Genomic DNA, 27,000 nt, shown 5'->3' on the forward strand with positions numbered 1-27,000 from the left:
GCACGGGGTGTGACATGGAGGAATTAGTTGATAATGTAGTAGTTAGTCCTTTCTCTTCCTACTCTGCTAGGGAGGGGAGGACTATCTATGACAACTCCAATAAAAAAGAAAACCTACCACGTCCATTTGGGGATTTGATCTTCAACTTTAATATCAATGATTTTGGAGCAAGTGTGGGTGTTAATATAGCTTCAGGGACACACCTGTCTTTAAAACTACAGTTCTAGACGGAAAACCAGAATAGCACTCCAGCATTATTAGAATTTTCGTAATATTTATGGGGATGGTGTCTATTTAACAAATGTTATCTATTTTATAAATGAGATAATATGCTAGTCTGTTTTGACAACCTGCTAATCTCCCCCTCACCCCAATCCATTTCTCCTGTTCTTTTTAGTAATAGAACTCCTTGAGTTTTATATCTCTTCCCAGCTACCCTGCCATTTCCCGGTCTCTTTTGCGTTTAAATGGTGCCATGTGACTAAATTCTGGATAATAGGATATTAGCAGAAGTGACCTCTGCAATTTTCAGGTCATATCTTTAAAATAGGACTGTTTGCCCTCCATTTATACTCCCTTTCCTACACTGGAATGAGGACGTGGTAATGGCAAGCTGTCTTTGGCCATCCAACCATGGCCAAAGCAAAGCAACGGGACAGAAAGAAACAGGGTCTCTCTATCATTGATCATCTCATGGGACGTTGCTTCTCCTCTTCCCTTGAATGTCTGCCAGCGAGGATTGTTATGGGTGTGAGAGAAATCTTTTTGGATTTTTTGGAAAAATTACGGAATTTTTTATTATGGAATCTTTTAAAGCATCAAAACCAGTATGCTAACTATTGCATCGCCTTATGGGGATGAATCTTTGAGTCAACTATTGTCTGAGATTTTTCCATATTTTTTCTTTGATTTGCAAAATTACTCATTAGTATCTTGCATTTCCAGTAGTTAACCAGTAAAAATAGAAAAAGAAATCAGCTTTGTGCCTAGTGGTTAAGGAATTTACATGTTTCTAGATCATTTATCAAATCTGACATGGCTTATATTTACTATAGCTAGTTATTATTGAATGGCTAAGGTTTACAATGAAAAAGGAAAGACCTTTTTATTTATTTTTTAACCATAGTTTGGTTAAACGAATAGCTTTGGAATCACAACAGATACTATTGAGTATATGTAGTTGATGACTTTAATCAGGTAATCTTGACTGCAGTGTGTTGGTCATATGTAATGGGCAAGTAAGTGATCACTAATGGATCAGAGGTTAAAGATATTTTGTCTTTATAGACAGTTTACTTCATGGTATTATCAAACTATATTTTCTCATAAAATTGAGAACATGCAGTCTAGTAGAAGGTGGGCTTTTTTGTGTTCTTTTTAAAAAACTAGGGGTCTGATAAATTTCATCGAACATTTGACACATGGTTTAAAAGCACTTACTGCATGTCAGGCACATTTTATTCACCAGGCTGAAATAAAAGTATATCAAAAACGATGAAGAATACTTGTATGCACAGGCATAGGACAAGAATTGCCCAATAAACAGCCTTTGCCAAAGGGCATGTGTATAATAAGGAAGATCTAACCCACCAGTGCAAACAATCACATGCTATGGGTAAGCATGCCAGAGAATTAAAGGGCATTTGGCATACAACAAACACTCAGTTTGCCCTGAGCCAGATCTTTTGCCTCTAATCCAGAGCATTTAAGAACAGGAGGAGCAGTACAACACAGAAGCTTCAAGAAAACAAGAGGCAGAGAGCTAGCCCAGAAGTGACATTGAAACAAGTGTCAGTCTGCTCTGATAACTGGGAGCAGAGCAGATGTTTAGAAAAGCTGAATAATTTATAGTTACATGTGAGCAGCTTTTGCATGGGTGAATCTCATCTCCTAATATAACTCGGTAAATATTAATAATTATCTCATGGGCAGATGATACTGATTTGAAACTGCCATGTAGGCAGGTAAAGTTAGAAGATAATAATTTAGTAGAAAAGCACACCCTCTTAATCAGAATCATATTTTGTAAATTAAGGGTTTCATTTGCCATGAAAAATAAGAAACCAAACTGGTTTTCAGAGAATCAGCCACTTTCACGCGCAGATTACAAACATAACTTTCAAATGAATGCAAATTAATGCACGCTCTGGAGATTGGTGAGGTATGGCAGATTGGTTAGTTATGGGCTTTTTGAATGTTCTGGTAGGACAGAAACCGGGTGTGTGGCTTTTAATTAGAGCCTGTAGAGAGCCTTGTCGTACATGCCAAACACTTAATAAGAACTAAATAATTTTAAAATAATAATTCAAATTGACCTCTATATAGGTGTAATGAGTTTCCCAAGTGACCTCAAATACTGCTATCGCCGGGACATGGCAAGTTAGCTGCAAATGTGCTTATCCATGATTTGGGGAAGCTTTTTTTTTTTTTTAAAGATTTTATTTATTTATTTGACAAAGAGAGACACAGCGAGAGAGGGAACACAAGCAGGGAGAGTGGGAGAGGGAGAAGCAGGCTTCCCGCAGAGCAGGGAGCCCGATGCAGGGCTCGATCCCAGGACCCTGGGATCGTGACCTGAGCCAAAGGCAGTTGCTTAAAGACTGAGCCACCCAGGCGCCCCGAGGAAGACTGTTTCTTAAAAAAAAAAAAAAAACGTTGTAGGGGAAAAATATTTTTAGTGAATAAACTACTTGTAACCATATTATGAAATGGCAAAGCATATGTAATGATGTAGACAGCCATTGACTCTCTACTCAGAAATAATGACTGGCTTTGTGCCTTGAAACCCTGAGCATTTGCCTCTCACGGTATTATAGAGCAGCCACTGTGTTTTCAACTCTCTTTCTACTTCATTTTTGCTTTGCTTCTTGTATTAATTGTTCATATTTGATACCAAGAACAGGACTCTATTATTTGAAGGCCAATAAATATAAATTCCAACCTTAATATAACATAGACTAACCAACAAGGATCAGTTAGCCCGGGGTGGTCTAAATGGACTAAGTGACTCTTGCCTTGTGGCAGACAAAAGAGGCTTTCCAAGGGGTGTGGTCTGGAAGCTTTCTGAGCTCATAAATACAGCCAAGGGGTTGGGGCTGGGGTGGGGGACAATCTTGGGCAATGGGGAAGCCTAGGCTCTTTGGTAGCACATTATACAAAAGAGTCTCTGCCTTTGAACATTCTTTATGACAATGACCTGGAGGATGGGTCCCTGAAACTAACTCCCCTCCCACTTTCTGCTTTGTTCATTTACTCCTTTCTTCCTTCTTTACCCATGTCAACACGGCCAAAGATTTATGACATTCATGCTAATGGTTTTAAATTTGTGTTTCGAGTTACTGAACGTTGTTTTGAATGAAATAATTAGTGTAAAGTCACTTTTGAAAAGTTAAAAGATCTAAAGAGAGGTAAACATAAATATTTGCTTTTGAAGCACTTATGATTCTCAATCTCTTCTAGAAGATGAAGATGGGTTCGATGTGGGGGGTTCTCTATAAATGTTTATTGACCCGAATCAAGAACAAGCAGAGTGAGTCATGGTGGAATGGGTCTGGAGTCAGAAAGATCTATGTGTGACTCATGGCTTGACTGTTACTGGGTTTACACCTTTCTGTGGTTTAGTGTCCTTATTTGTGAAATAACGCCAATTAGACTTCCCCCAGAGAACTGTCATTCTCAGAGTAATGCTTAGTACATAATATGTGCTCCATAAAGTGTAGCTGTTATTATTGAATTGCACTGGAGTGGTGTTATTCTAATCTACCTTTTGGCCTACCATGGTGGGGGGGGTGTTTATTCTGTGTAAATTTAACCCTTATTTCTACTAACCTATGGATGAGATTGGCAGGTGTGAACAACAGAGAAGGCTGGGAGGTGGGGGATAAGGAAATAAAAAACCATATGTAAGAGGGGAAAGGTGAGAAAGTGAAGTGATGGTGGGCCATCAACAGTGGCCTCAAAAACCAGGGGTACCACTGTCATATAACTTTGCCCTTGACTCAAGATAGTTGGGTACTTATTCTTTTTTATTTTTTAAAGAATTTCAAGGCTTTCCTTTTTAGTTCCTTAATGTTCAAGTCATCGTGTAGTCTTTAGCTGGTCCCTTTAATAGGTGGTATTTTCAAATCTGGCCATCCATTCAGCCAACCATCCATTCAACCAACCATCCATCCATCCATCCATTGATCATCCATATTTTTCCATTCATTCATTTATTAAGCTATGTAGTCACAGTTATTCCTACTATGTGCTAGGCATTGTACTAGGCTTTCTCTAGTGGGGGTTGGGGATAGATTTCTTCCTTTTTTTTTTTTTGCTGGAAATTTGATTTATTTTGCTCTTTTTGTGAAGTTAAAAAAAAAATCTCCTGAATTAAGAATAATTAGAATATCTGGGAAATTAAAAACAACAACAGATGAACTCTTGCAAATCTGATAAACCAATTAGTCAAATATGGAGAGTGAAAAACATGCTTGGAATGATTTTGACTCATGTAATTGCTTCAGAATAATTTCTTAAGTGTTTCTAGGCAACAGCAAATTTAAGAAGAAGAAACAAATGGTGGGTTCTCTCTCTCTCTCTCTTTTTTTTTTTTTTTCCTTTTTTCCCTTTCTCTTCTCTCTCGCATTATCACGGAAGAGGAGGTTGCATCTCTCTCTCCCGTGATGTGATGTTAGCTATGGCTGGCTGGGTCAGAGCAGGAAGGCAGAAACATTTAGAATGTGATTATTGTTTATGCAGCCTTCCTTGCTGTGTTGGATGAGGCATTAGTTTCATTAAGGTACACTGGTACACAGGTAGATCCGAGCATCAGGTAGGGGTTAAATTTGGATAGAAATCATAATGAGCTGAACTTTGATAAATCCATAACCAGGAAAAAATATCATTTAACCTTTATACTTCTACATTAATCCTCTGGGTTCCTTTTTGAAATTGAATCTTATCTGCTCTTTTTTGAGTTAACTGAGTAGATTATTGCTTCATATGATATTGAGCAGAATGTATTTCCTAATAACTGCATCTCCATTTGTGGAGGAATTTCCACAATTTCCAGCTTCCAGGTGATGGAAGCTGCAGTAGTGGCCCGTTCCTCAGATTTTCTCATGGCATACAATCACACAGAAATCCACTCCTTCATGCAGCTTCCTGTTAGTACCATATGGGCAGGCAATTTCTTACCATTTGGAGACAAATGAAAGCTCGTTAGAGGAAGGCAGAGGGTCAGAAGGGTACTTTGGAATATGAAAAAAAAAATCCTTACTAGAGAACATTTAATCATAAGTAGATAATCCTTCTCAAAGGGAAGGCAGTGCGTTTGCCTCATTCTCCTTGGCAGTTAACCTTTTGCATTTTTATGCTTATGACATTTCTGGCAGGCGCTCTGTGTGCTCCAATTAAAGTCAGAGGTCTTTGGACACAGTTCAAAAAGTAGCAAGTGTCTGGAGGGCAGCTCGATGCAAGGCATTTTGGCAGAGGGAGTCACGGAGAACAGCTGGGCAGCCGCATAGGAAAAAGGAATCTGGAATGTGAACGACATAGCTCCTTTGGATACTTCTGAGGGTGTTTGGGGTAGGGGTGGGGGGCTCATTTTGGGTGTAGGCTATTGGATGGAGGGAAGCAAGAGATGTGACAGAAGAGGATTTCTAAGCCAGCCTATGAATGTGTGCACGTGCTGTCGGCACCGAGAAGTCAGTGCTGGATTTGCACCTGTGCCTAGAATTAGGAAGTAACTGGTTCACTGGTCACAGGAAGAACAGGGATCATTTGGGAGGCAAATTGAAACTCCACTTAAGCAAAGGCATTAATCAGGGCACCAGGCAAAATACTCACTAATGTTGTTCCAAAGCTAAGAATGTGTTTCTGAGACAAAAACCATGGAAACCTACTTATTTTCTGAAATGTTGCTTCTCTGAAAGAAAAGATGAGAGGAGGAATAAGCAGACACGCTTTACTTAAAGGTTAGGTGTGAGTCAGGGGACCTCTGAGTGTGTTCAGTATGGCAGAGAGTCATCTGAATGTCTCTATACAATGATGCATGCAAGAGAGTGAAATCATAGCATGGATTAGAAATAAAAAGGTGCTGTAAAAGGGTAGCACTTACAGGATTTAACTTCTGTAAAAGTTGTCTGCAGGATCTGAGGCATAATTTATTTTTGTAATTAAGACTCTTAATTAGGTTTTAAATCCTGAGTCTTAATTTTTTCGTTATATGAGCCAGGACAAGTTAGCATCTACAAATGTCATCTTTCTCACCTATTAAATGTTATCTACCTCATAAGGTGGTTGTGAGAATTTAATGAAGTAATCTATATGAAGTGCTTAACACAATGCCTGGTCTATAAGAGATACTCTGTAAAACTTAACTGCTGTTGTTAACATTTCAGTCTTTAAGCCATAAAGAAAACCCATCAATTATGTCTGAATGGAAGGAATCCTCGTTGGGTGATAATCTCAGTTTACTCAAAAAAAAAAAAAAAAAGAAAGATTCTTTGTACTGACGTAAAGAAATGAGAGATCTTGGCCAAAAGATAAACATCCCCATCTTTCTCTTAATTATTTTTGACTCTTAATAAGGAATAGGATCTAATATTTTTTGAACACCTACCATGTGTCAGGCACTCCGAAAGCTGCCTCACTCATAAAGTCTTGTGAAGTCGCTCTAATTGTCCCACTATTACTGACAAGGAAACTGAGGCCCAAAGAGATGAAAGAACATTTCCAGGCTTCTATGTACTACGGTCGGCAGAACAGGGATGTGAAGGCCAAAGGCCATGCTCTTTCAGTTCATCTCACAAGACTGTGGGAGTAGTAGTGGGAATGAAAACTCCAGGGGCAGCCTGGCCCTGCTACAGACTCTGAGGTAATAGCAACGTTTCTATTTTGATGTTCCCATTAAAATCTTATCCTCTAACTGAGAGGCCTGGCAGATGGCAAATGTCGCCCTTGAGCAGTCACCTAAATCAAGTGATAAAACGCATTCAGGCTTTGGGATGCCTTCGCTGCCTGGGGAAGGAGCTCGGCTCTGCCCGGTTCAACTCCGTCCGTTGACTGGGTTGTTTCTTGGAGCTAACAGGAAAATGTACTTTACTTAGCTGGTAAGAAAAGCTCCTGAGGCTCTGCGGGCAGTTGTTTTGGAGAAAGATTGACTTTAAGAACACCCACTTGATTGTTTAGCAGCTTTAGAAACCTCTGAGAAGAAAATGTTCAGTTTTCAGGTAAAGCTGCTTTGGCAGCTTGATTTCTCTAATGCGGGGCAGCAGCGGAGGCTGTAGGCTGAGGAACGCAGACAAGGCACACATATTTTGTGTCTCCCTATGTTGCTTCAGAACATTCTGTTCCCTGCCCATTTTTAACGAGATAAACATGCCTTCATGGGTCACAGCGATGCAAATTCTTTACTAACTCTTTGCAAATACGGCTTTTTGGTTTTTAAACAAAGCGATTTGCTATGAGGTGTTAGGGGTTTTACCATTTCCAGAACATTTACACCCACAGCACTCCTTTAGTTTTACAGCGGGAGAGCACCGAACCTGACTTGTTCTGAGGCCCAAGTTCACCCTTTAATGACTCTGTGACCTTCATTCAGCCCCTGATCTCTCTGAGCCCTGTTTCGTCATCTCTGCCATGGAGGTGTCAGTGTTTTCTTTCTAGGATTGCTGCGAGAATTAAATGGCGTGATGTAGGTTCAAGGGCTTTGCAAATTGCACAAGGTCATTTAAAAATGAACCATTCCTGCTATTATTATTTGTATTTGGGGGTTAACATCATCTGGTGATAATAAATGGTTAATGGTTAATGACATCCCGAAGATCTAAAACAAAGTTGTTAGCAAAGTCACAGGAATGAAAAGCCTGCGTAGGGAATCCAGTCAATAATATTGTAATAACACTGTATGGTGACCGATGGTGACTGCACTTATCCTAGTGAGCGTCGTGTAACGTATAGGTTTCTTGAATCACGATGCTGTACACTTGAAACTAATATAATAATATACATCAACTATATTTCAATTAAAAAAAATTTAAAAAGTGAAGTCATAATAAGATGCCAGAAATTGGGTAATGTATAGACACGGAAGTGGTAATTTAATACAGATGTTAGAGCGACACCGAAGAAGATCCGGAGTGTGGTAGGAGCTGTTTGGACAAAGGAGAACCAAGGGACAGAACATGCGTTAAAGACTTCCTATAAGAGATAACAGCTCTTCAGCCCATAGTGTGTGGTCTGGAATGCTGTGTGCTGTCACTTTATAGGCAGCATCGGGTAGTCAAATGAGTTAGTTTCTGATTCACCACTTCCTACTTGTGTGAATTCTTCAACCTCTGTGCAAAGAGTGATGATGATGACACTGTGTCACGGGGTCATGAAGATTAAATGGGATGATATATATAAAGTACCTGGAGGGTAATATGGCTGGTAAATATGGTTTCTCTACTTCTTCCGGCTCCTCCTCCTTTTTTTTTTTTTTTTTTTTGGTCAGATAGGAACTCTAGGCAAGCCACCGTCAATACCACTAGAAGCTAATGTGCTTCTCAGAGCATTCAGGCCAGGTCCGAAAGCAATCAGTAGAACCCTCGTAAATTCTCTGGGATTGCTTCCAGTGTCGCCCAAAGTTGTTAATGGAGTTTGAGTTTATGTAGCCACTTCAGTGATCATCAAGTGCAGAGAAAGTTGTAGGTGTTCAGTAAGGGCAAAGACTCTTAACCAGGGGGCTCTCAAGGGAAGCATGGAGGTGTCTGCAGAGCGCAGGGTATGCAGGGGTTAAATTCAGAACTCCTTCGGAGATAAGAGTTCTGTGTTGACGATGAGAAAGTAATCATCAGCTAAGCCAGACTTTGGTAAGAAGCTCTTGCTAAGGGATGCCTTATAAAGGATCAAGTTTTCCAAACTGTAGACTTGATTTAATCATTGAGTTATTTTTAAGTATTTGTTATCTACCATTTAGAGGCACTTCACATCTTTGAGCAAGCAACTGAGGGGTTCGTAAATGTAAACATTTCAATGATTACAATATAACTTTTTAAGAATTGTTAATTTAAAAAAATGCCAATAAGAAGGAGTAGTCAATGATTTTAGCTCTTAAATATACAAGTGTATGAAATTAGGCAAATAAAATGAGAATCAGTTTAAAAAGGAAGCTTTTCTTCATGTCGTCAATTTGACGCCTAATGCAATCTGTCCAGAGTGTGGTGAGGATGGACAGAATGTAGTCGTACAGCTACGGGATATTTTCACCTTCCAGGTGTTTCCTATAGTTCTCACTATAGGAAATTCGCAGTGAGATTTTGAAAGCTACCTATGTTTCAAAGATCCATAGGCTTTAAATTACTGTCATTATTATACCACAAGAAATCCCATCTTTTTTCCACACATAGGTTAGAAAATGATTCTGACATTTCCCACATCTTTCTTCCACGCTATCTATATTTTGTGATGACACTAATAACCCCATCTTCTATTCCAGCTTTTCAATTTTTTTTTTTCATGTCCATCGCCTCATTTTAAGCCAAGGCAATTTTAAAACTTCCCTTGTTATGTCACAAGTTGCTGACTCGGGACTGACTGTGTGTGATGGGCAGGGGAGGACATCGAGAAGTGAGGTCAACGCCTGCGACCAAATAATTAGGGAAGTAGAAGAGAGAATGCTAGTGAAGTATTCCTACAGTGTCTTCTCTTCCGAAATATGGTTGTGACTGAGGAGAGCCTGGGAGAGGGGTGACGGAGAGACAGTGTAAACACACCCATAGAGTTGTCCCCTGTCCTACGGTGAGAGTGCAGGTTGGGGCTGTGAAGAAGGACTGGGTTTTGATCACCTGTTATGTGCCAGCGGCTTAGCTGCAATATACAAAATACATATATTGTTTATTTGCCCAAAAACTGTAAGAGATAGATATTGTTACTACTGTTTTATAGATGAGGAAATAGGCTTGGAGAACTTTGGGTAAGTCACTAATATGTATTTAAAAAATAAATCTTGTGTTGCTATGGGTAGGGGATATTTATAGTGAAATTTCTATTGCTTTCTGGTATTGCCTTGCTTTTTATTAAAACCTAAACATAAGAATGGCTCTTATACATGCAACATGGGGCAAAGTCAAAATAAAAGAAGTTTGTGGAGTATCTCCGTGAGGGCCGTACCTGGGGATACTTTGTTCTAGAACCTGGATCTGGTGCTGGTCTTGTTGATTTTGCTTCTTCATCTCTTCCTGTTCTTTTCCGCTGCTGACTCCCTCTAGAAGCCATTTCTCCCTTAAGGCCTTTTTCTGATATCAGGAAACATAAAGATGTTCTTAAATCAGTCAATAATTTCCAAAATCTCTGGCTGCTTTGAACTCCTAAATTTTAATAGTGGACAGAGTAAAGAGAAATTATTTTTTCTCACTGCCTTGCCTGAATAAATCTGGTATCTTCCTTCATTGCACCTTTTGTGATCCCCTTCCAAAGCCAGTTTGATGTGTCTAAATCCTATTTGTCCTTTAAGTTCTAGTTCAGGTCCCTCCTTCTCTGTGAAAATCTCCATCCTGCCCCCAAACCCTCCACAGCCCCATCCTCGCCCTCAGAGAACTCTCTTCCTTCAGAATCCCGCGGCACTCTCTGTGTATGTCTAGCACTCGTATGGGGACCTTATCTGTGATACCTCGCTACTGTTTGCTTGGTTAATGGTTGTACATCTTGTGTCTTTGGAGTAAAAGCCTCCTTGAAGCCATTTTTTAAATTCATCTCAATGACATTGTACAGCGAACACTCCAAAAAAAATTTTGGAGGGATTATTTGAAATGGTGGCCAAAACAGGAAGTTGCTATTGTATCCTAAACCAATTCAATGTTAGTCTTAAGTGGTGTGGTCAGCATTTATGACTTTGCCGACCCAATACCCTTCTTTCTTCTGAGAACCTCCCTGGTTCCAGATACTTAAGTTTAGCACGAATTACTTGTTCTGATAATATGATGCACAAAATTTACTGATCTGTCTGAATATTGGTGAGCTGAGTTTTTGTCAACTTTAACAAAACAAAAAATATTTATGCTTTATCACATGGAAGAAAACATTGAATTTGCATGAAAGAATTACAGTCCTGGACCTTGAGCCTAAGAAGACCTAAAGCAAATGAGAGATGTGTAAAATTTGGAGGGAACTTAGCTAACATCCCATCCATGTCTTACATAGGAACTGTTAGATATTATTTCCAAAGAGTTTGAGTTTCTCCTTTTCTTCCTGGAGAAAACTGTTCTCTCTATATATCTAATCTACCTGTGCAAACTATTTGTTCAAAAATTATTTTGGGGGATTCGCTGTGTCTAAAATGATGAGGAGAGAAGAATGGGAGCTTTGTATTTTCTGAGACTTCTTTCTCTGACGCCACAATTAAAATGAGAGCAAGTTAATAGAACTTCTGTCTTTTTTAAAAGGATGCTAGGATCAATCCTACTGGAATATAAATACCTTTGAATTTTAAACAAAATTTAAATAAGGTTGATTGTGCTAGGTAATTACCAAATGATGGTTATATTAAGTAAGGCAATGGTTTTCAAACCAGTAAGAAACATTACACTGATTATGAATATATATTAAATGGAATTGTACTTTGTAGGACTGATATAAACTGGGCTGCTCTAGCTGACGCAGTGAGGGTGTCTGGAAACCCGTGGATGCACAGAACACAGTTTGAAAATCACTAGATCGAGTAATAACCTTGTCCCAGATCATCGTATTTGTGTTGGTCTTTCCAGAGTTTCAAGCAATTGCATGTGGACAACAAACCCCATAAGAGAAGTTTGTAGCCAGAGATTCTTTCCCTCAGTGTTATCTTAACCCTTAATTATAGCTCTTTGGCTGTTTGTAAAAATGTTCTCCCACAGACACAGTTAAATGTTATTAATAAAGGTCAAGATTTATCTTTTGAGATCAAAGATGCCAAGAAAATCTTGGTATACTATCATTTTAAGAATTTACCTTAATTTAAATTTATTTTTATTTGATGGAATGTGATGATAGCTAATGCATAGTAAAGAAGACAGGACACCTGTAAGTAAATTATAGTCCTTACAAACCACCTACGAGGACAGTTTCAGTCATTTACATCCATATCACTATCAGAAGCATTTAGATGGGGTAGTCTTATGTTGTTGAGTTACAGAGAGCAGAGAATAATTCTTGTGATGTGATTATGTGAACTTGAGGCTATCGTCTTGGTTCTTAGTCTGGTTAGGAATAAGAATAATTTTAATTTTAGCCTCATAAAACTTTTTTCGTAACTCACAAATTGTCATTTACCCCTGGCAAAGAATTCTTTGCCAGAGGTAAAATGAAAAAATGAATTTGTGAATTAACTCTTTGCCTCTGAATATAAAATACATAATTTGGATGTGCAATTAAAATGATACGGTACAATCACATATTGTAACAACTTAAACATAGTCATTTTGTTTTTTTGTTTTGTTTTTTTAAATGTGGAATAACACCTTATTTATTTATTTATTTTTTTAAGAATTTTTTTTTTAATTTATTCATTGAGACAGAGAGATACGGAGAGAGAGAGAGAGAGAGCAGGAGCAGTGGGGAGGGGAAGAGGAAGAGGGAGAAACAGACTCCCTGCTGAGCAGGGAGCCCAACATGGGGCTCAATCGCAGGACCCTGGGATCATGACCTGAGCCAAAGGCAGACGCTTAACCATCTGAGCCACCCAGACGCCCCAGTCATTTTGTCTTTATGTCTCAGTTTAAACTTGTAATTTCGTCTATGAGGTTGATGAAAAATCTATTTCACAACAACGACATTCAGAATCAAAAGCGATATTAACTAAATGAAAATATAAGGAACATACCGGTAATAGATCTTTGGGCAGTTTTTTTAGGGAAAGGTTTTCCTGAAGCACTTTGCATTCTATATAGCAATTACAGTATACTTTAGGAATAAATTAGTTTTTCATACCATGAATCAAATGGACTTCCAGAAAAGAAAAGTCTTCTAAGCTGAGTGTAGTTTGTGTTTCTTGGTGGCAGACTGCGATCATGTTACTAGGTGAGGAGACCCAGAGTGTACAAATCTCAGAAATGTTTGAAAGTTAGAATGCTCCTCATATCCCTGGAAACTCCCTTTCTAGCATGTCATTGGTATGATTGCCAGGTTCCAGAGCCAACGAATATCAGAGTGACTACTGTTATTTTGCAAGGTATGTAGTAATGATACAGAGGAGCGCTTTGTAAATGTTTGTGTTTGTGTTGTTTAGAGTGTGTCATTGAAGTGTAACGAAATAGTTTGCAATCAGGAAAGTGCTGAGGACAGTCAGTGGAATGGAGACAGATGGATGAAGAAGAAAATAAAAGAAGGACTGGTAACCGTAGAGGCCGATAGGGCTTTCCTGACTTGGTGAGGGTATTGTAGAATCAATTTTAAAAATACTTCTGGGACGCCTGGGAGGTGCAGTCAGTTAAGCCTCAGAGTCTTGGTTTCCGCTCAGGTCGTGATCTCAGGGTCACGAGATTGAGCCCTGCGTGGGGCTCGGTGCTCAGCGGGGACTCTGCTTGAGACTCTCTCTCCTTCACCCTCTGCGCCTCCCACTCTGCTCTCTCTCTCTCTCTCTCAAATAAATAAATAAATCTTTAAAAAGTACTTCTGCACGTTTCTGACCCCCATTTGTAATGGTGCCTAGTTGCTGTTTGGTGCAGCCAACCATTTTCTGCAAAACACGTTGCAAACAGCGACTCTTTCCTTTGTGTTGCCTTGGCAGTTTGTGCCTTGCATACACTGCTCATCACGGTGTGTGGGTCGTCTCAGGGTTCTGGGTCAGTTCTCTTTTTAAGGACACAGGTCAAACTTTATTGTGTATTCTTAGTGTCCTGCTTAGTACCTTACACATAATAGGTAATTAATAAATGTTTTTTGGGCGCCTGGGTGGCTCAGTTGGTTAAGCAACTGCCTTCGGCTCAGGTCATGATCCTGGAGTCCCTGGATCGAGTCCCGCATCGGGCTCCCTGCTCGGCAGGGAGTCTGCTTCTCCCTCTGACCCTCCCCCCTCTCATGTGCTCTCTCTCATTCTCTTTCTCTCAAATAAATAAATAAAAAATCTTAAAAAAAAATAAAAAAAATAAATGTTTTTTGACTAAAAGGCTCTATACACACCTATATAAATCCTATCTATCAGTTAAGACTCCGCTTAAATCCCACACCTTTAACAGACCTGCTTCGACCACCTCAGATTAAAGAGTTACTCCTTATATTCTTATTTAAATTAAAAAAAATCATCTTTTAACTTGTCCTAATTATTTATTTAATTCTGAGTTCTCCACTAGGTTGCAGGCAGAAGGGCTACAGCCCTCTGGGGCCATTGGTAGTCTGTATGGCGTTAATACGAAAATCAGAAAAAGTGCTGTTCCTCACCCCACCCCTTTGGGTCAGTGCACAGCTTGGGAAAATGAATAGCACCTTTGTGCAGAGGAAAAGAAATATCGTCCTTCAGACAGAAGCAGCCCTATTCCAGCGTGCACAGTTCCAAGCGAGTGTGGGCAGGGTTTTAGCACCCCTTTCTCGGGTATCTTTGTGCAGTACACAATCTGCACAACGGTCTTCGCCAATCCAGAGCCTGATAAATGTTCTGATTGGATTGGATTAGACAGTCTCCTGGGTTGCAGAAAGCAAACATAAGTTTCCCTATAAAGGGAAGATCATGTATGACTTTTTTTTTTAAAGATTTTTTTTTTTAATGTTTTATTTATTTATTCATGAGAGTCAGAGAGAGAGAGAGAGAGAGAGGCAGAGGCAGAGGGAGAAGCAGGCTCCCCGCCTAGCAGGGAGCCCGATGCGGGACTCGATCCCAGGACCCTGGGATCATGACCTGAGCCGAAGGCAGACGCTTAACCATCTGAGCCACTCAGGCGCCCCTGACTTTTTTTTTTAATAAAGATTTTATTTATTTATTTGACAGAGAGAGAGACAGCAAGAGAGGGAACACAAGCAGGGGGAGTGGGAGAGGGAGAAGCAGGCTTCCTGCTGGGCAGGGAGCCCGATGTGGGGCTCAATCCCAGGACCCTGGGATCATGATCTGAGCCGAAGGCAGACGCTCAACGACTGAGCCACCCAGGCACCCCTCATGTATGACTTTTTGGACTGGTTTTGGCAAGTATTGAAAAGAGGTGCCACCTCAGAAATGGACTTTTCAATGAGTCAGTTTTCTTATGTCAAACTTGCTTCCTAGAATGAACTCAGGGGTATTTAACCCTTTCTCCTACTGTGAGCTCTACTGTTGTTTGGCTACCCACTGGACAAGGATAGCAATTGCTGAATGTGAGAGAGCTATCCATTTACTCAGAAGCAGTCATTAATTTATTGAGAGACTCAAATTGTGTGTGTGTGTTTGTATGAGTGAGAGAGAGAGAGAGAAGGAGAGAGAGAGGTTAAAAGAGAGAACGAGTTAGAAATGGAGTTAGAAATGGCTTAGCTCAAAAATTATTGTGGAATTGCCTTTTGGTTTGAGTTTCACCAAAATAACTTGGTAAAATTTGTTTTAATCTCATTGATTTTTCTGGTTATACACACTGCATTTCTTGGCTATACCCAACACTCATGTAAATTCAGTGTGACACTGCAAGAATAACAGGCTAACTATACTTTAGAATTATCCATCAAACACTGGAAATGCCAATTTATATAGGAGCAAAGAAGCAAACAGAATCCAGAGAACTGAGGCTAATTGGAATCTTAAATTATGTTTCTTTTCAGAGGTGGTTACTTGATCCCTCAGAAAGCTGGATGTAGCTGAATTTGGCAAGTATAGATCCCATGAGAAGTAGCTTCCTGCTTGAGTCTGTTCACAAGGAGCTCCTGTTTGTCATTTGGTTGCATCCTATGACCGAGCTACGTAATAAAATGTTGAAACTCAATGTGCTTTAATTACAAAATGACCACACCCATGGAAGTTGCAAAGTCTGGTTTTAAAAATGGAGGTTTATTTCTGGTGATGATCTCATGGTTTGTCAAAACAAGGCAAAAGAAAACAAAACCCCCAAAAGATACTCAAACAATATTGGATTCATTGCACTGAGCTTTTAAATACAAGCATCCTTGACCAGGTCAGACAGCGTCTGTTTCTCACCCCCTGGGGGAAGGTTGGCCTTTCATTGATTTCAAAAGGGACTTCCTAGCTGGATCCATCCCTAGGGATGTTAAGCAAGACTGTGTTGGGGGGGAGGGGGGCAAATTATCAAGGCTGAATTCTCAGGGTTACCCAAGAAAATGAGGAAATTCAGTAATAAAGGATAAAAGTAATAAAAGCGTGTTTTCTACATGTTTACCAGAAGGTATTAATCTCCTATGCAAATATTACTAGCTTCTTGGCCCTCCCCTATCGTTATTAGGGGGTTAGTAGAACTATGCTGAATTTTTTTCCTTCCTAAAGCATCTTTAGAGATTTTGAGTGCCATTAGGATATTTGAATACAAAAATGATTGAAATGAAATTAAAATCATAAATTACCTTCAAATGCTGGTGCTTTAGTTTTTCTTCCTCTATTTTCAGACGCTTCTGCGAGATTTCTTCCTGTATTTTTCTTTTATCCTGAAATAAAAGAAGTTCCAGCATAATCTATTTTTTCAATTTGCTTAAATATGCTTCCTTGGGGTTGTCGTCATTACTGAATGGCTGGCCAACGGTATGCTCTTGGAATTGGTAGAAAGCTGCTTTGGAAACTCGTATTTCAAAGCGAAGGGGGGCAAAGTGAGACATTCAAAGCATTTTGCTGATGGAAAACGAAAGAAGGTGCTCTTTCAGAGAGAACTTGCAAATATTTTAATGTCTTTCCTTCCCCACTCTCCTCCCCTCCCCTTTAAAAAAATCTTCCCCATTAATCAAGCAAGATTGAGCTATTGAGTGATGCAATGGAAAAAGTGAATTTTAAGGAGGGAGTTTTGAAATAGGCCTGAGGAAACCCTGTGAGGAGAGAGACTGTTCCTGGCACAGGGCTGAATAAACTGCTGGGTAAAAGGTCTGCTTATGTGGGAAAACAGGATAGCTAGCCTACAGAGCATTCGAAAACTAGGAAGCTAGAAAGTGGGAGTGTTTCCTCCTTGTATAACTTGCTACGTGAAGATAGAGAAAAAAGGGTTCAGATAATGCTTGTTAACGGTAAGAGGGCTTTTAGCTGTGGTTAAAAAAAATTCATGGAGAGATAGAGTCTCTTTCACCAAGTTTAAATTGCATTACCTCAAAAAACCCAGGAAGCATAACTGTTAATGCCCAGGGGTTGTACTTTTTAGAAAATATAGCATATGTACTATATAGTCTGGTTTTGATTTCTGGCTCTGCCATTTACTAGGTCTGTGTCCTTGGACAAAATCCTTAACTCTTCTGTGCCTCAATTACCTCATCTGAAATATGGGGATAATAAGAGAATCTACCTCATAAGATACGAGCATTAAATGTATGTCAAATTTCCTAGGACGGTGTTTGACGCATAGCACTCTGTATTTGTTTAATAAAATTAAGTAAATAAGACATAATCTGTTAATCACAGAAAGTAGCAAACTAATTCTGATAATGCTTCCATAAGCCTGAAATGTTTTAGACAGTCCCTCTCTGGAATTGTTTGAGGCTTTTTACAAGCTACGCAAAAAGGCCCTTATTTCCTTATTTTTTGACCAGAGGTGACATTATCCTCCATCTCTTTTATAAGAGTAGATTTTAAATCTGCTTTCAAAATTGAAAACTCCCAAAGGATAAAAAATTTGTTGCCAGTGAAGACAACTAAAAGAATTTGAAGCAGGCTCAGAAGGTAATTTAGAAGGAAGAGTTCCAAAAATACTTGGCAGCATTGTTGAAATAAGTGCATGGCTTCCTGATGCGACTCCTTTGAAGATAAAAACTCTTTTTTGATGTATAAGTTCAGGTACATTTGTTGAAGAAAAACAACATGTTGCTCTCCAACTTTATGTCATGTTTTTCTTTGTGTGTTAGAAGAATATATGACTTGGTCTGTATCCCACTTTGTAAATTTCATAAGCAGCTATTTTGAAAAAAAAAATAAAAACATTAGCCAGGCAACTAGCGTGGTCTTCAGTATCGCTTCTTTGGATCAAAGCTCGTCTTTAGGAACAAAAATTCTGATAACCTGTGAGTCAGTTCTCCATTCTCTCTAGAGGTTGTAATTGAGCAAATACTAGTAATATTTATAATGTATTATGTCAAACATTTTGGTAAGTATTTTATAGGCACTATTTCATTGAATTGTCATAATAACAAAGATATTGCGATAATTTTCATTTCAAGAGAGGAAATGTAAATTTAACTAACTAATTAACTAATTAATCTGAGCTCTCACAAGTAATAAGTGGCTCAACCAGGGTTTGAACCCAGGCAATTTGAGTTCAGCCTTCGCACTCTTAGCCAACTCATGACACCATTTTCCTGAGTGAGAAATTAGTCCAGCTTCTTACAACTTCCCTCATTATCCTCTCTATCATGAAGAACTGTGGCTGGAAACAAGAGTGGGGCCTCTCATTAGAAGGGAGCCCATTTTTCATTCCATATTTAGTGTTGGTGTGTAACCATCCACCTCTCGTCACAGGTAGCCCATAGAGAAGAGTACCGTAAGCATAAGAGACAATGCTGAACCTAGCAAGTTTTCCCTACCCCTGTCAATAGCCAGTTTGGGCTGGTTTCATCTTGGGGTTAGTAATAAGGGAAGGAAAGCTGTGTGGGTAGAGGCAGGGTGTCTGAAGTGTTTTGGCAACACAAGGCTTATGTTTTGTCTCTCAGAGGTAACATGATACCTCCCTTATGTCAGTCTAGGTAATTAAGAAGATAATTTATAATGTTATAGGCATGATTCTCTTTTAAGATAGAAGCACTTTTTTCCTCATAAAATATTCAACAAAAAGTTGTTATCGTTTTGCCAAATTTCTTAGGGACTTATAAGAATTACTGAAAAATAAGATGGTAGTAATTTAATTTTATTAAGCAAAATAAATAAGTCAACCTTAAGTTGCATATCTAGCTCTATTGCTAGTGTACCCAAAGTTACCAGAGCCCACGAATTCCTTTCCAAATTATCGCAGAACAAATAGATGTGAAATGCCATCTGCTTCCCAAAATTTTCCCAGGAGCTTGAGCATCTCTATAGACACCTGTTATAACCTGGCACATCAGATATTTATTAATGTTAACTCTTATGAATAACTTATATTGATGTTTACTTTTTTAACGTTCAACTAAGAAAGACTTCTGTTTAATGAACTGTTGTCTAGATAGATTTTTAGCTGTCTGACTTAGAATATTTTAGCAGTTGACACCCACAAATTCCAATTCTGTATAAAGTTACCTCTTGATTATGCTGAAAATTAGTTTATTTATTTGTGAAACTAGAAAGCTATTGTGAACATCCATGATCCAGTATTATCGCAACCACGTACTTGATAAAAATCAGCACAATACTTAGGAGTGTGACTATTTTAGAGATATTATAGATTAACAAGGAGCCAATATTCCAGAATCCCTGAATCTGTAAAGAAGGCAGGATTGATCCTGAGTTATTTAATGATTAATTTAGCCGGTACTGGGGTACTTATGTACAAACGTTGTGTTCAAGGTGACGTTAGAAGTTGTGCAATGTTTAAAAATTATTCAGAAGTAGTTTCATCAAGAAACTTACACTCTCATAAAGAAAGAAAATCATTCATTCAAGTAACTGTATAGTCTAAGAAATAAAATGAGAAATGTCATTCCTGAGGCACAAGGGAAGGTCTATGAGAGTTGAGGGGAGATAGGGAGCAGTTGTTTCTAGCTGATGTGGTTGGGAGAGGCTGTGATGTAGCATTTGAGAAGAGTATGTTGGATAGTTGCTGGGGAGGAGGGGGGTGGGAAGAAAGGGCATTCAAGTCAAGGGCACAATGTGAGCAAAGGCCTGGAAGTAGAAAATTAGTACATTGTATAGAACAGCAATTCTGGAATCTAAGTTGTCATACGAATAGTGGGAAATAAAATACAGATAAGAGGGTGAGGATAAGTCCTCAACAGAAATACTGAATGGCAGGACACGGGGTTTGGAATTTACTTATGTATTGATAGAGAGCAATGAAAAGTGTTCAGAGGGAGAGGATTTGTAGAGTTAAAACCATGTTTTAAGAAGTTTAATCTAGCCTAACTGGGTAATAGATGTTGAAGGAGGAGCACGTGAATGGGGATCATTAGTTAGGCTATGACTCATACATAAGACCAGGAGAGCTTGAGCAAGAGGTAGGAGAGGGTATGGATGTCAGAGATAGCAAGGAGTTAAAGTTGGTGGGACATATGGATGCAAGAGAGGAAGGGGTCAAATGCGAGTACAAGGGTTTTATGCCTAGGTAGAGCAGAATTGCCAATAGATGCAAGATATTCAGGAGAAGGAAGAGAGTTTGGTAGGGGAGATGGTGGATTCACACCAAATTTGAGGTGTCTTTGGGAAAACAGGTAGAGTTGTCTAGTGGACAATTGAAACAATGGTTGGAGAGAGATGAGGGGTGAGAGCTAGAGATAAAGATGTAGGAGTTTCAGAAGGGATAGCTGAGGTCAGAAGAGAGGGAGAGCTAAGGACAGATCCTTCATGAAGCACCTACATTTAAGGAGTACCAGAGGAAGGGAATCCATATGGAATTTTATTTCGGGGTAAATCAGAAATTAGAACTTGGCAAATTAGGCTAATTCAATTAGTCGAATGGTTTCAGATTCATTCTGCTAGAAGCTGAGTATCTTATAGTTTCATGACTAGCTTTGCTGACATTTTCCTTGCTTAAGGTCTCCAAAGAACAATAATGGAAGCTGCTTATTTGGATCTAAGTACTACCAACAATACAGAACTTCTTGATGATGTGCAGATAATGGTAACCTGGAAAGAAAGATATGTGCTAACACAACATTCCTAGAAAAGAATCCTGAGCATAGAGGTTTACTAGTTTTCACTGAAACTTAGATTTCTAAAATTCTTGAAAACTTCTTTTAAAAAATTCTTGAAAAAGGGACTAGCATTTCAAGAGTGAAGATAGACCACAAAGCCTGGGAAATTTACAAGTGGAAACATGGCTACACAATTACAAATGATCTCAGGTAAGAAGAAAAGAGTGCTACTATAAGCAAAACAAACCCAAATAGTTTGGTATCATTGGGAGCTCTCCAATGAGCTCATGAAACCAAGAGGGAAGATTAGCAAGTGGTACCTATTTGTAATAGTGTAAATAAAGGTAAAAAAAATCTGGGGTGTTGTGAAGATGAGAAGCATGTGAGAAACATTGACGGCACACAAAGCATGGGTGTATAAATAATTATATATCCTTAAGTTATGTTGAGAACAAAAAGGTAAAGGACTAAGTCATTGGACAACTGCTGAGATACATAGTATAATAGCAACATGATGAAAATAGAACTATTCCATTTCTATTTTGCTTCCACATTTTTGATTAAGGAGAATAATCTTAACTCTGGAGAGGGTAGAGCAAATAAGCTTAAAGGAAAATTGAAGCACAAGAAGAAATAGAGCACTGAAGACAGAGCTGCTCAGACTCTGATAGGTTTCATTTCAGGAAGTAGAAAAATCTAGAGACATGACAGAAAATTATTATTCTTGTTGTTGTTATTTTTAAAGAGAGAGTGAGTGGGAAGGGGCAGAGGAAGGAAGTGAGAGAGAATCTTAAGCAGGTTCAATGCCCAGGGCAGAGCCTGATGTGGGGCTCGTTCTCACGACCCTGTGATCATGACCTGAGTCTAAATCAAGTCGGATGCTCAACTGACTGAGTCACCCAGGTGCACCAACATAACAGAAAATTATTGTTAAGTAACCTTGGAATCTTGGGAGAAGAGGTCTCTGAAGACTGAAAGCAGCAAATGCCCCAATTTTTGGAAGAGGGACAAAGGGGAATTATGAATATTTAAAGACTGGTGAACTTACTGGTTAATCCCTGGAAAAGTTGTAGAATGAATTATTAAACAATGTTGTATTTAGACAAGCAATGTCTAAGAGATAACATTTGATTATTAAAAATGAAGCATTTAAAACTAACTTTATTTCTTTTGCTTGATTCTTCTACATCAGCAGATGATGAAGATTATGGTGGTTGCAACAATAGCGAACATTTACCGATAACTTTTTGTGAGTCAGGAACTACTTAAAGCACTTAAATGTATCAATTAATTTAATCTTCCCCCAAATTTCTTTGAAGTAGGGACCACATTTATCCCCATTAGGTAGGTGAAGAAACTGAGGAATGAAGATATCTAGATCATGGAAGTTTAGCATACCTTGGTTTTAGCATGGCTTTAGACAAAGTTTCTTATTTTATTCTTTCAGAACTTTGTGTAAATTCAAACGGAAAAAAATATAGATGAAAATGATTACCTTAACTTTAAAAAACAAAACAAAACAATGCCCCATAAGAAGAGAGAACACTAAAATTAAATCCAATAGACCAATAAACAAACATATTGAGGTAACTTTCTGACTCAGAATTTGAGGGTGTAGTAGGGTGTGCTGGAAGATTTATTGTTAGAAACTCTTCCTGGTCAGCTAGTTTTAGGAGTCAATGAAATAAAAGAGGACCAAATCAAGATTTTGAAATATCTTGTCTATTAGGACTGTTGGACCCAAATTAATGATTAATTTTATTCATTATAAATGTAAACTATGGAACTTTGTAGAATGTGTTAATTGTAGAAGATTAAAAAAATCCAGACAACTTTGAAGAAAAATATAAAAATCCCTCATACTCCCACTGCTTTAGAATTAACTGCTATCCACATTTTGGTGCATTTTATTCCATTTTTTCTTCAGCATACCCCAACCATAGATGGGCACCCTTACACAAACACACGTGCAAACCACACCAGGGGGCTCATACACAGTTTGTGTTCCATCTTTTGCACTGAATATGGTGTCATGAGTGTTTCTCATGTTATTAAATTTTATTGATAAAATATTAAATTTTATTCAGAATATCATAATTTGCTTCATCAGTTTCCTTTTTTTTTCTGCCCCTTAGGCTGTTTTGAATCTTTTGCTGTTATGAGTAGTTGTATGATGAAATTCCTTGTATGTAAATTTTGGACCTCTTTTCTCTGATTATTTCCTCAAGATAGGTCCCAGAAGTTAGTTACCTAGGGGTAGGGATGTTTTAAAGATTCTTAATACAGATTGCTAAAAAGACTTCAATGAAAAGTTGTTTTAACTTACATTTCTATGTAACAGTGTCTGTCACATCAACCTTACTAATTATGAATATTGCAAGTAAAAGATCTTTTAGCAATTTGCATAGGGCAAATAGTATCTCATTTTGATGTTTTAATGAGATTTCTGAGATTAGTGTGGTCAACTATTATTCATAATTTTCTTGGCTATCTGTATCAATTATTTTTTAAATTGTCTGTTGGTGATGTCTACCCATTTTTCTGTAAAACCTATTAATTATTTACTTATCAATGTGTAAGAGCTCTTTGAATTAGGGATAGTAGCCTTTTGTTTGTCGTGTTAGTTAAAAATAATTTTCTTATTTGCCTTTAAATTTTACTTCTGGTGTTTTTAGAAGTACTGAAAGTTGGGATGCCTGAATGGCTCATTCGGTTCAGCAGCTAGGCAGCTCATGTTCCCAGGGTGCTGAGATCGAGTCCCGCATCAGGCTCCCTGCTCAGCAGGGAGTCTGCTTCTCCCTCTCCTGCCGCTCCCCTGCTTTTGCTTGTTCCTGCTCTCTCTCTTGCTCTCTCAAATAAATAAATTAAACATTTTTTTTAAAAAAAGAAGTACTAAAAGTGTTTTTTTCTCTATTGCCTTGATGTTTTTAATATCTTTATCATCTGAGATACAGTAATTATTCATCCATATTTTCTTCCCGTTTCCTAAAGATTTTTTTAAAAAGCCTCTTTAATCCAGCTGAATTGATTTGGTTTATGGTAACTGCTAAGGATCTAATATTTTTTTCCAAATTTTTGGCTGATCTGAAGCTTTTTCAAAGAATTCTTTCGTATTGATTTACTTGTAAAACATTTATTAATTTTATCATTTACTAATTTTTTATGTACATTAGGGTCTGGTTCCGGGTTACCTGCATAGTTGGCTTTGGTACTAATATTACACAGTTTAGACAATGGCTGATGAGGCAAATTAACATTTTATTGGTCAAGTTTTCAAACTTTATTGCTTTGCCTAAAATGTCTTAATTAGTAGCAGTAGTATTTTTTCCACTTGGACTTTGGAGTTATTTTGTTAAATTCCTATAGAAATGACATTGAAAACCCAACCGATTCCTTATCCATCTTACTCCCCACCAAACCAAAAAAGCCAAACAACCAAACAACCAAACAAAAAACCACATAACCTGACAGAATTTTAAAAGTCACTCCTAATAGTAATTATCATTATCCAGAGATAATCAGAGATCAATACTGTTATATATGATTTATATCTGCATGATATATTATAGGTCATATAAAATTGGAGGTGTTTTTTACATATTTAGTAATCTGACTTATTTTTTTGATATATCATGAACATTATGATATGCCATGTCATTAAATAGTCTTCTAAATTATTTTTAATGGCTTCATATTATTCCATTATATATAATATATACATATATATTATACTATATATGTATACACACATACATATATGCACTAATTTACTCAGCTAAATTCCTATTTTTAGACATTGAGTTCGCTTCCACTTTTGTACTATAAGATATGACTTTGCTATGTTATGAACATCTTAGGAATCCATCTTTGAGTGCATCTCTTGTTTTTCCTTAGTATAAGTTCCTTGTTAATGAAATTCTAGGTCAAAGGATAAAACTATTTTTGAGTTTTCTGTCCTGTTTAGCAATTTCATGCTGCCACCAGCAGTGAACAAGAATGCTTCCTTCAAGGATTTTTTTTTTTTTTAAAGATTTATTTATTTATTTATTTGAGAGAGAATGAGAGACAGAGAGCATGAGAGGGAGGAGGGTCAGAGGGAGAAGCAGACTCCCCGCTGAGCAGGGAGCCCGATGCGGGACTCGATCCCGGGACTCCAGGATCATGACCTGAGCCGAAGGCAGTCGCTTAACCAACTGAGCCACCCAGGCGCCCCTCCTTCAAGGATTTTGATTGGAATTGCATTAAACATAAAATAAATTTGGAAAAATATGACAGCTTTTTTATATTTGGGCTTCACCTCGAGGAATGGTGTGCCTCCTCAAACCACATATATTGCTTAGTAGTTTCATTATATAAATTCTGCACATTTCCTTACCTTAGTGGGTATAAAAGTATAAAAGTTTTTTGGTATAAATCCTGCACATTCCTTAAGTAGGATTATTTTTAGCTTTTAACAGTTTTTTAAATTTTGTAGCTATTAGGAATGGGATATTTTCGTATTACATTTTCTGACTAATTATTGTTTTTCAAAAAGCTATTGATTTTTTGTGTATTCATTGTGTATGTGGCTACTGAACTTTCAAGTTAAAGTTTATTCTTAACTTTACAGACAATGAAGCTGAGGACTAGAGAGTTTATTAATTTTCCCAAAAGGTATGGTTGGTCCAGAGTCAGAATTGGTATTCAACCTAAATTTCTATAACTCCAAAGATGATGTTTTTTTATACCACACCTTATCACTTCTCAAACCTGTCAGTAGAAATACAGTTTCCCAAACAAGTAATGTTAGAGCACTAAGCACTCTGTATGGGTCAGAGTGTTCTGTTCGACTCAACACCAAATTTTAAGAGTGACGCTGACATTTCAAAGAGTGTCTAGAATGAGCCTGTGATATGAGCAATGATTGAAATCAAGAGAATGAAGCCGTATGGCTTCAGTGGCTGGAGTCATGATGAATGGGTGGGATTTTAAGGAAACTAGATTCTGAAGTCAACACCAAGGGCTGTTCTCAAATGGAAGAGGGTTTTGGGTGAGGTATTGATACACCTGATGCTGGAAGTATTCGAGGAGAAGCTGGGTGAACATCTTTGGAGCATGGCATAGCAGGAATGGGAATATGGACATTCTCTAAGTTTTCTTCTGTTAGAATGGGAAATCTCTAGATTTTCTCCTGGTTCTATGATTATTTCTGCATCCTCTTTCTGAAACACCCTCATTCTTTTTTAGTTATCCATGGGAATTGGATGTCGTTATCACTACTGCTTTTGGGGTGAATGAAAAACACACATTTTCTAAACCTCATTTTATTCAGTAACTTTAGTCTTCTTTCCTAGCCTGACAACAAATTCTGACACCTCAAAATAAAACTCAGTTTGTGTGCTACTTGTTTATTCCTTTGTCTGTCCTTTCCTGTTTGTTCAAATGAATAGTGACAAAACAAAACGAAACAAGGATAAAGAACAAACACAAAATGAAACCCCCCAAAATTAAGGGGTGATGGTAAACTTGGTTATTTTCTTCAGTGAAAAAAATCTTTCAGCTTGATGGCATTCATTCATAATGGGGTGTGTGTGTGTGTGTGTGTGTGTGTGTGTTTGTGTGCTCCAGCTAGTGTTGAGCTCAGTGCTGGGGAGCTGTGTGAGATGCAGTGATATCCCTGCCTTAAGAAATCCTGGCTGGAGGGAAGAGACTGTGTAATGGAAGTGGGATGGGAAGAAGGTCACAAAAGCTTAGTTAGAGTATGGGATGCTCTGGGAAATGATGCCGTCCCCGCCCTGTTGAAGCAATTATAAATGCTTCTGAAATGGCATCATGTTCTCTTTTTTCCCACCTCTATTCCCCGTGAACTGGGGAAAGCAGAGGAGACCAGAAGGGCTGAAGGACTGGTTTGGGTTAGAAAACGTGGTTAAGTGAAGCAGAACCTCCATAGATTCTTCTCTTTGCTCCACGTCAAACTCTATTAAGAGTGAACCACGGGGAAGTTCTAAATGGAGTGAGGTTTGTGGTTTTGATGTTCCTTAGAATTTATTGTGATGTTGTGGTCAGAGAGTCTGACAAGCAGAAGAATTGACTCAAGTTGTATTCAGCTAATCCCTTAACTTTTTATGGTGTTAGGTTTAGGTTTCCCACCTACAAAATGGG

At 38.3% G+C, this 27,000-nt stretch overlaps 1 protein-coding gene across 3 annotated transcripts in view; it reads right to left on the reverse strand.

The window, feature by feature from the left end:
* Positions 1–27,000, reverse strand: part of PALMD (palmdelphin) — a 52,180-nt gene that overhangs the window by 18,593 nt on the left and 6,587 nt on the right. For 2 of the 3 annotated variants that reach the window (XM_036069552.2, XM_078072715.1), the window contains exons 2-3: positions 16,471–16,551; positions 10,138–10,262 (exon numbers count right to left, since the gene is read on the reverse strand). In XM_036069552.2, coding sequence (XP_035925445.1) covers positions 10,138–10,262; positions 16,471–16,551 — 206 coding nt within the window. Of the gene's footprint in view, positions 1–10,137; positions 10,265–16,470; positions 16,552–27,000 lie in introns of those variants that run through there. The other variant, XM_078072714.1, reaches the window with a different exon arrangement.

This window comes from Halichoerus grypus, chromosome 5, assembly GCF_964656455.1.
Source record: "Halichoerus grypus chromosome 5, mHalGry1.hap1.1, whole genome shotgun sequence".
Classification (NCBI taxonomy): domain Eukaryota; kingdom Metazoa; phylum Chordata; class Mammalia; order Carnivora; family Phocidae; genus Halichoerus; species Halichoerus grypus.